The sequence below is a fragment of the Anopheles nili genome, chromosome 2, assembly GCF_943737925.1.
Source record: "Anopheles nili chromosome 2, idAnoNiliSN_F5_01, whole genome shotgun sequence".
In the NCBI taxonomy this organism is placed as follows: Eukaryota; Metazoa; Arthropoda; class Insecta; order Diptera; family Culicidae; genus Anopheles; species Anopheles nili.
The window spans coordinates 34,723,995-34,735,960 of NC_071291.1; the positions used below are offsets into that span (position 1 = coordinate 34,723,995).

The 11,966-nt window shown below is 42.0% G+C and overlaps 3 protein-coding genes across 3 annotated transcripts; 1 reads left to right on the top strand and 2 right to left on the bottom strand.

Moving 5' to 3' along the window:
* Positions 1 to 1,149: 1,149 nt before the first annotated feature.
* LOC128720016 (O-glucosyltransferase rumi homolog) lies at positions 1,150 to 2,240 on the bottom strand. Its single transcript, XM_053813662.1, has one exon. The coding sequence runs from the start codon at positions 2,223 to 2,225 to the stop codon at positions 1,302 to 1,304; it is 924 nt and encodes a 307-aa protein (XP_053669637.1). The 5' UTR covers positions 2,226 to 2,240; the 3' UTR covers positions 1,150 to 1,301.
* A 943-nt stretch (positions 2,241 to 3,183) lies between these two features.
* On the top strand, positions 3,184 to 4,459 carry LOC128720696 (mitochondrial chaperone BCS1). Its single transcript, XM_053814387.1, has one exon. The coding sequence runs from the start codon at positions 3,184 to 3,186 to the stop codon at positions 4,456 to 4,458; it is 1,275 nt and encodes a 424-aa protein (XP_053670362.1). The 3' UTR covers position 4,459.
* Positions 4,460 to 5,251: 792 nt separating this feature from the next.
* On the bottom strand, positions 5,252 to 10,502 carry LOC128731442 (uncharacterized). Its single transcript, XM_053824563.1, has 4 exons — positions 10,383 to 10,502; positions 7,269 to 10,314; positions 6,752 to 7,048; positions 5,252 to 5,506 (listed from the first exon to the last, which is right to left on the bottom strand). Exons 1-4 carry the CDS (start codon positions 10,419 to 10,421, stop codon positions 5,259 to 5,261), a joined length of 3,630 nt encoding a protein of 1,209 aa, XP_053680538.1. The 5' UTR covers positions 10,422 to 10,502; the 3' UTR covers positions 5,252 to 5,258.
* Positions 10,503 to 11,966: the final 1,464 nt, after the last annotated feature.

Below are 11,966 nucleotides of genomic sequence, written 5' to 3' on the forward strand. Positions count from 1 at the left end.
CATACAATCTGATTCAAAAACGAATATAACTATTGCACCGGAACATGAAAGTGCTTCGTTGCATAAAGGAATGCAGTAGTAATATAACTATATTTCTAATACAATCGATTTATGCCTAAGCACCATTATACATGTGAAATATGTATTTTTGATATATTTCAAACATGGAATAGTAGTAAAAATTAAAGAACTGATCATTAGGAAATTTTCAGTTTTGCATATTACTAAATTCTTCATTTTATTCATCGTTCAAAAACATCATATATTTCCTTTTTGCCAATTCCAATTCAACTGTTTCATTTTGAATTACTATCAGTGCTGCAGAAAACAAGTTTATTTCGTAATGATACCGGTTTCAAATCTGCGAAACACATTTTTGGGCGAAGCGCGTTGAAAAAGCATCATTGACGAAACTGGCGTTTCTCTTTTTGCGAAACTCACATGAACGGGAAATGCTCGGAATCAAGCCAAAAATTAAAAAAAAAATTGTCAAATTTGCATGCACATCTTTCAGAGATTTTTATGTATTAGATGCATAATCAATACCAACCAATTTTTATCCATCAGTTATCGTTAAAGTTTAAAACCATTAAAAAGTATGCATAATTTAATTGGAAGAAGTTGCAAGATTGATCCTAATAAAAAAAATGTTTAGCTTATGTTACCTTGTAAAAAACACGTTATAAAATTTTAAACCCATTACGACAATCTAAATGATTAACGTTAATGAACTATATTAACAATAGTTGCCCGCTAGGTGTCTCTTGATCTTCTATTAGAAAGATAAAGGAACCTGCACAGACAAGTATGAGATGCATTCGACCTTTTTATATAATTATTAGTTGTGCAGTATACGCAACGTTTGAAAGGCAAACGTGCTTTCGAGTGTTTTATTACACGTAGATAATAATTTGTGCATCACGATCACACAACCTGACGCTTTGTAGCTGAACGCAACGCTGCCCCAGAACATGTGCGCAGCTTAAAAAGCATGTGATAAACTCACTTATGGCCCCGGAATAAATCTCATTCGAGCAACATTTACAACCAAAACTTATGCACTAAAAAATAAAGGGCTACGTAAGCTAGTTACTCAAAGCAATGAACCGGAATGTTTATTTTCATCTAATAAAACCTTGCTTTTGCCATCAAACGTCTTATTTAATATGAAATCATTTTCCTTACGCCAACAAAGCGAGTAATGGATATTAGAGAGTTTAAATGCGTAAGTTTCTTCCATACGTTATAATACATTTTGATACATTTTCACCTACGGAACAATTCGGTGTTATATTTTCCTTCTAATAAACTTGTATCAAACTTTTATCCCGTACTGCTGGGTATCTAATTAATTTCCCATAACGCTTCAATAGCTTCCGCCAGTAACATTCGACGTCCGTCATGCGAAGATTATTCCAAATATGATCGAATCCTCGCTGAGCAATGCTACGCGCTAGATCATCGTGATCTTGGAAAAATCTTATCAGAGATTCTAGCTCGTCCGGTCCACTGTGAACCGGAACGGGTACGTAATGCACCCACGGCTTCAATGATGCGTAGAAAAACTCTTGCCACTCATCTCCCACGTGGAAAACTAAAGAACGACAAAGAAACAGATGTTTAAAGCGAAAGCTGGCAGCAACACCGCGGAAATTAAACAAAAAACGATAACGACAGTGCTGTTCGAGCGTGACCTCCTGTGCAGGTTCTGCATTAAGCGTATCCTGAGGTGACTTCCAGGCTTGATTCTTCGTGTACTGTGCGTCAACGAGCGATGGCCGTGAGCGCGACAGCAGCACTAAAGCATCTCGTTCATCGGAGGTTCGTGACCCTCGGAAAAATGCTACCGCTTTCTTGGTTTCCCAATCTTCACTCGCATCCAAAATGCGCTTACGATGCAGATCCCATCGTCCAAGGCCCGTAGGATAGAGAGCTATGGCTGGACCACCTTCCCAAAAGGCCCAAGCCGGGTACATTATGTCAAGATATTCGGCCGTTTTACTGAAAGATAATACGGGCGTTTTTTCTTTGCTCCAATGTCGATGTATCTGTGGCCAATCACGACAATTAACGATCAGATCCATGTTTGGTAGAATCGGGAGGAGAGGTTTCACGAAATGCTCCACGCCGGAGCATCTCGCCGGGAACATGCAGTCTTTTTGACGGTACAACTGATGGTCGATCACCTGGTAATGCGTTCCGTATTGTTTAGCTCGCTCTATCATTTCTCGCGTAATTCCATGAGTTTTAAACGGTTTCAAATCTTGTTTGAGAACATCCGCGTTACAGTTGCAGTTTGTTTCGTTGCATGGAACGTAATCCTCTAGGGCTGATTCTATTTGATTAAAATATTTGTTGAAATCTACAGAACACATAATCATACATATTTGTTAGTCCAATGATTGGTGTTTCATCAAAAATATATACATTACCTTCAGAATATCGGTCTTTGGCAATGGTATTCTCATCGTTTCCTGAGCACTGTTCCTTAGCAACGCACGTTCCGTCTTCGTCGGATGAGTAAATTTTGCGAGCCATTATAACTAAACTTACAGTGAAGATTGTTCGTAATTTCATTTTTTTTTATGAAAATTAGCTTTTGTACTAGCAGCATCCGTTTATTATAAAATATGTTGAAAACGCTTTATGAATGATTATTTGCGATCGCAAATCATAATGAAATCAGTCTGTTGTTTGTTTACTATAACAATCATTGTCTGTCATCGCTGTTGACAACTATTAAGTGAGAAGCCGAAATCTCACTGCCGGTTTTGTTGAAATACCATGTTGAAATCATTAAGAATATTTTTGCCACTTGTGTTTTGGCTATAGTAGCTTTTAAAATGTTAATTGACCCTGAATTTCAATAAATTGTACTAGCTTTATGTCAGAAAGTTACATAAAAATTCACATAAAAACAACCGTGAGCCGAACGATTCTCACCGCATAGCGAGATTTTCACTGATCATATCTCACTACTCACCTGACGCGGCAGTTCCTTAGTTATCGGCTCCGTTTGTTGTGCTCTGGCTATACTGACGTTTACCAGAAGAAACAATTATGAAACATATATATTACACATATGTAGTGAGACAAATAGAGAAAAGTGAACAACTCTTGTCGTTTTTCATTCGGCATCAGAAATAGTTTTTACCTTCAGTAAATAATAAAGCGCCTAGCAGAATGACCATAACGGAGTACATTGCTACGTTGGCCGATAATCCATATTTCGGAGCCGGCTTTGGTCTCTTTGGAGTCGGTGCAAGTGCGGCAATGTTACGTAAAGGAATGCAAGGTGCATTGATTCTGTTCCGGCGACACTATATGATCACGCTCGAGGTGCCTTGCAGAGATAAATCCTATCAGTGGTTACTGCAATGGATCACACAGAAGGGAGCACGCCAAACGCAGCATCTTAGTGTGGAGACATCCTTCGAGCAGCGTGACACTGGCCATGTGAAGACGAGATACGACTTTATTCCCTCAGTCGGTACGCACATTATGCGGTACGGTGGAACATGGATCAAGGTCGATCGCGCCCGAGAACAGCACACGTTGGACCTGCATATGGGAGTACCATGGGAAACGGTACAACTGACCGCCTTTGGGAGGGACAAAAATATGTACTTTAAAATTCTGGAAGAAGCTCGTCAACTGGCGCTGAAAAACACCGAGGGAAAGACCATCATGTACACGGCCATGGGTTCAGAGTGGCGCCCTTTCGGTCATCCTCGAAAGCGGCGCCCCATAGGATCCGTAGTTCTCGACGAAGGAGTTTCGGAGCGGATACTGCGCGACTGCCGGGAGTTTATCAAAAATCCCCAGTGGTACTCAGACCGAGGAATACCCTACCGTAGGGGGTATTTGCTGCACGGTCCACCAGGATGCGGGAAATCTAGCTTCATCACGGCGCTGGCTGGTGAAATCGAATTCGGCATCTGCCTGCTGAACCTTTCTGAGCGTGGCTTGACCGACGACCGGCTGAATCACCTTATGAACGTGGCACCGCAACAGTCTATCATTCTTCTCGAGGACATTGATGCTGCGTTCGTCTCGCGACAGGACACGATCCAACAAAAGGCGGCTTTTGAGGGGTTGAATCGTGTTACCTTCAGCGGGCTTCTCAACTGCCTTGATGGTGTGGCATCGACCGAAGCGCGTATAGTATTCATGACCACTAATTATTTGGAACGGCTTGATCCAGCTCTTATACGACCGGGGCGAGTCGATGTGAAAGAGTTTGTCGGTCACTGCTCGCGCCATCAGCTAGAGCAAATGTTCCGACGGTTCTATACCGATGAGGATGCAGTATCTAACGCTCGTACGTTTGCAGAACGTGTGGCGGCTGATGGGAGGAACGTCAGTCCGGCTCAAATTCAGGGATACTTTATGGTGCACAAAATGTCCGACCAACAAACCGTGCTCGATAATGTGCAACAAATATGGGATAGTCGATGAGAGGGACCGGAGCATAGATTAAGTATGTAAAATGGATATGAGTATCGGATAATGAAACAGCGCCTCGTTGAAACATTACATTCTAGTGTGGCGTTTCTTTCAATTTTAACGTATCCGAAACACATTACAGTTGATAGAACGTTTAATCATTTCATTGAATATATGACTACTCATACTGTTCACTAGATGCTTTGCTTACTAATTGCTTACAGATTAAATTCATCGCACATGATGGAAAGTATTTCATGAGGGCAAAATTTGTTTGGTTCAACTTGAACCTTCATGAGAAGGGAGATTTCATGCTCGGACATTTTATATTGCATACAGAAAGTTCCTCTTACTCACAAAATTCCCGTAACATAGCTATACACATGTTCAGCTATCTATCATGTGTTATTACATTCTAGAAGATAAAAATTAAATTGAATCATCATAATCATGCTAACTTTGCAATATAACCCCAGTCAAACGTTTGTTTCGCTATATCGTTATGCCGTTATAAATGTTAGCTGTGTACGCTTGAACGCTTGGCTAATAAACACAATAAATATGTCCAAGCTTTGCCGTATAGTCAACATATAATTATAATATCTTTAGTGAAAATGATCTACAGTGTTTATCGATACTGTAGTAGAAACTTGATTCATGTTTAAAAAAGAATTTGTTTAAACAACAAATGAAGCACGTGTTAACACGTAAACAAAACAAAAACCGCTCACCCGCCCATACACACACGCCACACAAGACAAATTAAAATTTGACTGCTCATTTTGAACAACATCCACCTGGTTTGACATGGTTTAAGCGGAAAACGGAGAGATCCATTTAAATTTATCCTTCGAATGTGCATCGTGCATATCTTTCGAAGGTATATCGTAATGATAGAAATTACACTCTATTTTGTTAACGCAATGCTTCCCGAAACGACACATTTTTGGATGCAGGAACTGGCACTGGTTGTTGACGCAATTAGGGTAGTACTTGCAGAGCGGAGGAAGTGGCTTAGCACTAATCGTTTTGTAGTTTTGTACCGGAACAACGGATGAGGCTGATTTCATGCGAAAAAAATATGGAGAAAGAAAAAAGAGATTAATACGCGCTTCTTATGCCTTTTTTGTTCTGCTAATGGGTTAGAACTCGACCGCCTCCTGAAGGTTACATAGGCTCTCCTTTCCAATTCCTATTCCATCATGACCTTGAGCAGAGCGGTAACATTCCATATCTAAACTTAAGTAAACGGGCTTGTTCCAACCCTTTGGGCGGATGGTGGCGCATGGCTAAACAGAAAAAGGTGGGCAATACGGGAAACCAGAATGTTCGAAAAATTCTTGAATATTAACCTTATAAACGTTCACGCCTCTACTGAAGACAAGGAGGAAAAGGAGAAGGACTTTTTATATGGCCGCTCCGCAAAAACCAATGACCAGTGGCCTCAAAATCATCTTGTTTAATCATAATGTTTAAAAATGTTTTACCAAATCATAGCAGGTCACCGAAATGCCTTTTTACCGCGATTCTTCAATTGAAGAACAACAAGGCATCGGCACCATATCAGCTGAACTGATCAAGAAAGGGGGTGCAGCACTGGAACAAGAAATTAATCAAATAGTTATTAAGATGTTGGATATCGATGCCTTGTGATTCGAATCTTGGTATCATCTACCCTATAAAAAGATGGGTGATAGGCTACAGTGCAGCAACTACAGGGGAAGTAATTGGAAATTATCAGAGAGGATTCCGAAACTGAAAATCAGCCACAGACCAGATTTTCAGATCATCAACCTAACCTGACTAACCATGCGACATATCTTGCAAAAGATGGACGAGTAGCAACCCCACTCTTTCCATCTCTTGATCGACTTCAAAGCCCCGTATGTATGGAAGGACAATGGGAGAGCCGAAATTATGATGAGCTCTACGAACTGTACGATAGCCTTACTGTCGTTCAGCGAACTAGACTCGCTAGGCTCCGGTGGGCTGGTCATGTCATTTGAATGGCACCGGACGACCCAGACCGTAAAGTCCTTTTAGGCTGCCCACATGGACAGAGGAGGCGTGGTAGGCCCAAACTAAGATGGAGTGATGGCGTGGATGCGTCAGCCAAAAAGGCCGAGATTAATGATTGGAAGATACCGGCACTCGATTGCGAGTGCTTCCAGTTTCTCTTGGAGCAGGCCAAGACCGCTAAGCGGTTGTAGCGCCTGATGAGTAAGTATTATGCCTTTTGGCTATGTTGGAGAGGCATGTTGTCATCCTTCTTAGGTATAATTCGAGAAAATTGTAATCTACTTACCAAGTGGTGGAGCCGACAGACTACTCGACGTGGGAGAAGATGCACTCTTTGAGTGCATAAAATTGCAATCCAGACGATGACAGGTTTGGTCGTATTTGCACATTGGATGTAGATAAAGGCATTTATCGCCAAACTTACAGCTGGGAAACGCTTTACATGGAGTTGCTGGGTGAAGAAATTCGCAGGCATCTCCCTGGCGACAGTTGGGGAAATATTTGCAACGTTCTTTGATGGCACCGCCGCTGCCTCCTTTGCTGTTTTTCCCATCCGATCCAGACAGTGCCACGGAACTGAGCACTAATACGGAGGAAAAAAAAACAGAAAATAAACAAAAATATTTGTCACAAGTATGTAAAAAGCTCATATCTGCTCACTGATTTCCCAATAAAAGAATCTATTAAAAATTGAAAACAGATGTATACGAAAAGCAAAGCTTCAAACTGTCTTCTTAAGAAATGCACTGAATTGTATATAGGACCTTCTATTTGTTTAGGTATATGACAAGCTGAACACTTACGTGGTGGAATATCGTCAAATTTACGGCTAGATTCAAGCTTTTTGATTTTTCTTCCAGGCGATTTCAATCTGTTTGCATCGCGGATATCACGCCGCTCTCCGCTTTCTCGTTCCCAATCACGCCTAGAGTCTTTTCTGGCTGAGCTCCGTTCGTCACTTTCACGCTCCCGGCTGCGGCGTGGTCGATACTCGTCCCTGCTTCGCGCCCGCCGGTCACGATGATGATGGTAATCATCGTCGCTGTCGTGCCGATCGTCCTCATCGGTCAAGTTGAACTGAATGGGAGAGACGCGTTTTCGTTTGCGCGAGGAAGGTTCCATTTTGTCATAATCCGACTTCGTCATGTAGATCGGCGAGGAGGACACACTATCATCCATTAGTTCCTTCGTGCGCTGGAGCAACAGCTCGTTTAGATGGCTGGGCGAGCTAGAAACATTGCGCATAGAACTGCTACGTTTCGATCGAGAATGGATTGGAGATCCTTTCCGAGGCCTTGCTGGCCGTTCCGGACTTAATGATGGTGTACGGCGCCGCGAGCTATAGTGGCTTTGCATCGAGTGTGAGGAACGAGAGCTCGATTTGGGTGATCGCTGATGCTTGGATGACGAAACGCTTGAGCCATGTGTAGTGCCTCGAGAAACCGATGGAAGCGGTGACAAGGTTGTCTTGCCAATTGCTTTCGGTGCTACGGAAGCAGCTACGACTGATTTTTCACTGAACCGTTCTTTACGTTTCTTCAGCGTCTCTTCCATTTCTTTGGAGTCCTTTGGATTGGGGGATCTTCTACTTACTTCACGTAAACTTCCACCTTTGTAGCCTATACGATCCATCACGGACGTTCTAGCTTTTGGAGCACTTTCCGCTGCTGCAGGCGGTCGGGGAGGAGTGTGGCTCGGGGAAACACTTTCCTCTAGAGAAGTTTTGTACGCACCGTCCAACGTAACGACAAATTTCGTGTCTTTATCATCAACTGAACACTCTATAACGTCAGCAGAGACTTTTTCCTCTGTAGGGTCTATCTCCAAATGATGGCTGTGAAGATTGCGCGGATGAGAGACATCATACTCGTTTTCGAGTATTTCCTTAAATTCCTCATCCACATCACAATCCTCCATCAACATTTGATTTGCAATATCGACCACCTCACTTTCCTCTTCTCTGTCTTCTTCATCTTCCTCGCGATAGTTAAAAATCATTCCAGTTTCCTGGAGATGAAATTGCTCGTCATCATCCGAGTCGTAATGAACACCCGCTGGATGGGTGTTTGTTGCACCGGGAATTTCAATCAGCAGTTTTCTCTTCATTCCTATATGATGTTTGCCGGTATCGACTGTGTTATCAATAGTTTTCTTCAGATTGGCCACAGTCGACCGTTGCGCTTCAGCCATTGCTTTCAGCAGTAAATTTTTACTGGGCTGTTTTCCTTTCGGTACCACCGGCCGTGGCTGGACTTTAATAACACTCGCCACCGGCACTTGGATCATTTCCTCGTTAAATTCGGGTTTTGGTGGAAGTACGATCACTCGCGAACCAATACGTCCTCGAACAGGGTCCGTTCCACCATTGTTCGCACGGCTATTGGAATCGGAACGAACACGTTCCGCCTCTCTGGTCCATTCGCGACTACGCGAACGCTCCCGTGTACGAGATTTGGGCACTATCGCTGGTGTATCGCGGCTATCGACTCGACGAAAAGTACTTTCTCGTGATCTTGGCCGACTCGGCTCTTTTCTAGTTGGTGGCGGTATTCGGGATACAGGAGATTTCGTTTCGCGAACGTTTCGCTCCCTACTCCTACCTCTCGTTAAGGGTTCTTGTCGTGGTCGACTTTTTACTCGCTGCTGTTCGTCTGCTGATTCCTTTCGTCGGAACAGAGGCACGTATATTTCCCTCTCCTCTCGCCTGTGAGCCGACAGGCTGATGATGGTGCTTTTATTTGTTGTCCCTCCAGCAGTGTTGGGACCGTTTTTGGGTTTATTTCTGTCTTCCGTCAGTGTTTCGCGAATTGTAACATCCGTGACAATTGCGTCGTTTTCCTGCACCGTAGCTGGCAAGCGTTTCGTTCCGAGACGATCTAACACGGATCGTTTCTTTGGAATCGCCGATTCTGATTCGGTGACACGTGTTGGCGGAGTCGTGCTTCGCATGGCTGGAGGTCGCTTCGATGGTTCCTCAGAGGTCATCGTTATCCGTTGTCTTTGTTTGCCGGAGATCCCACTTGTATTCGTCTTACTTTGTCGTTCTGCTACCGGTTCAACGGACCCCAATTTGGATGGTTGCAAATCATCATCGATCGCCTTCAAATCTAATGAAATATCGTCATCGTCATCCGAAATATCCGTACCTAGTGATTTTAGGTGCCTTTTTGCTTCACTAATTCGTTGTTCTATTTCTTTCAGCTCGCAAAGCTCTTTGTGGTGCTTGTGGACAGCGGCAGCACTAGCAATTTCAGAGATGGACGGAATTTCGAAACCGTCTCTTGTTGATGGTGGAGTTTTTGGCCGTTCTCGTGATGCAGCGCGCTCGGGCGCTGGTTTCTTTGCAATTGGAATATTGTCAGATTCCAATGATTTTTTAGCTTTCTCTATGTACTGATTTGCAAACACCTCGGTTATCGAACCTGCCGGAAGAACCATTGCTGGTCGTGGTGGAGTATTTTCTTCTTCTGCACCGCTCGTTCTACCGGAAGCGTTCGGAACGTCGGCTTCCTCGTCGGTGCTGCGGCCGCGTCGCTTTGCTTTCTTCTCTTTCCTTTTTTTATCCTTCCGTTTATCATCAGGCTCAGATATTTTTTTCTTTGTAACTTCCTTGGGTTTTGTCGTTGCCGAAGCCGGCAACGTTACTTCCTGCAGCTTTTGCAACACTTGATGAAGCCAATTTACAAATATCTCGGTTTGGGAACCGAGAAATAGTGACAGATCGTCAACCATCTGCTGCCGCGAGCGTTTGTTAGCTACCATTATCATTACGTAGTCTGGCAGCTCATCGTCGATATAACCAGTTGCGGATCCTGTGCCAAGTTCTATAAGTTTTGCCTTAACGGCACTCTGGAAACCGTCCATAGAAAGGTTAGGATAAGTGATCACAACAAGTTAATTCGGCTCACTCGCCTTACCCTCATTTTCTGGCCTATTTCTGTTCCTAAGGTATCCATTTTGCGAGATCTTTTGTCAGCCAAATCAAATGTTTGAACAGTAATGCTTGATGCAAAGGGCAACAAAAGTTGCTTTAGGATTGGAAGTATAATCCTGACGGAAAGAAAAATGTGAGTGAGAACTCTTGTAAACAAAAGTTTTATAAATCAGCACATCGGTGCTTTTTTTCTTCTTTTTTTTGTCGCGCGGTCATACCACGTTACGCTGAAGAAATTGAGCTTCTTGAACTTTTATATTGCGAATCTTGTGGCTGAAACTATGTCCTACAAACACGCTCAAGATCCCTACAGGTAGAATGGGATTTTAAATGAACTTTATGTTAGAATAAAGTCTAATTTTTTGCCTACAAAAATACCGACCAAAATAAGTGTTCACTCGCACTCACATACACACATTACTGTTTGGACATTTTAAACGTCAAATGGCACATAGGTCTGTTTTTCAAAATTTGGTAGATCTAAACCAGAAGCCGTTAAACCATAACTTCTCCAGTTTGCGTTTGACTTTAGAGATAAATGGCTTTGATGGTAAAGTTTAGCTTAAAACCACCTAATGTCTCCTAAAATTGTTTCCCGATTCAGATTCCCGATTCAGCATGAGAATACTCCACATGCAGTAAATTGTGCCAGCTCTCCAAAGCCTTTTAGATTGATTGAGTAAAATAAAATATTCTCTAGGTTTTGTATGCTCAATATAGGTTCTGAGCATATTTAGGAAAAGTATGGTTATCCTACTACAAAGCAGTTTTAACTGATAAACTCTCCTACTAGCAAAGTCGGGCATTGCTTTTAGCAAATAGATTTAAGTCACGTGTTGGAGAATGTTTCGAATGAAGGATCCCCGAAAATGAGTTGGTAGGCTCTGTGTTATTTTGAACAGTTTGTTCGATGATTTCTTTCTTTGTTTTTTTAGCATGTCTTGTCGAAAGTAAAATTACTTAATGCATATGTAGCTTAAATTTTGAAGAACTTTATTTAAATATTCCCTTTTTACTAATAACAACTTATTTATTTCACACAAAATAGTTTATCAAGGGTTAGCATGTATTTTTCTCAGGTTCCAAGCATACCTTGTCTAATATACACTGTTTCTTTCATCATCGTCATGTCAATATTTGGGAAGAGTATTTTTATCATAATGTATTTACTTTGTCACTTTATAAACCAAGAAAAACGATGCATTTATTATATTAGTAAAAAAGATCGTAATTTGTTTGTGTTTTTCTCTACCGATGTATCCACTTTCTTGTATTTTTCAACACTTGTTTAAATTTTTCTCCACTTATAACTTGGAAAAGTTTAGGTAAAGTATGTGTACATAGCTTTAATGCACATATTAGAAGAAGAAAACTCACGTAACTGAGGCGAGAAATTCTTTGGTAATTATGTTCCATTTTGTTGAGATTCTTGGTTTCAGATGAATATTAGTAACGTAAGTTTGGTATACAAGTTCACCATTTTGCCTTGCTTGAAGATGGCACCGTAATCTTTAAAAACTCAAACATATATGATTCAGATGCGCACCGTACGCATTCCGCTGGTTAA

Coding starts and splice junctions, on each gene's coding strand:
- LOC128720016 (XM_053813662.1), bottom strand. CDS start 2,225: ATGATAGAGCGAGCTAAACAATACGGAACGCATTACCAGGTGATCGAC.
- LOC128720696 (XM_053814387.1), top strand. CDS start 3,184: ATGACCATAACGGAGTACATTGCTACGTTGGCCGATAATCCATATTTC.
- LOC128731442 (XM_053824563.1), bottom strand. CDS start 10,421: ATGGATACCTTAGGAACAGAAATAGGCCAGAAAATGAGG. Junction 10,315..10,382: donor AAATAGGCCAGAAAATGAGG/GTAAGGCGAGTG, acceptor GACGGTTTCCAG/AGTGCCGTTAAGGCAAAACT. Junction 7,049..7,268: donor ATTTGACGATATTCCACCAC/GTAAGTGTTCAG, acceptor CCTCCGTATTAG/TGCTCAGTTCCGTGGCACTG.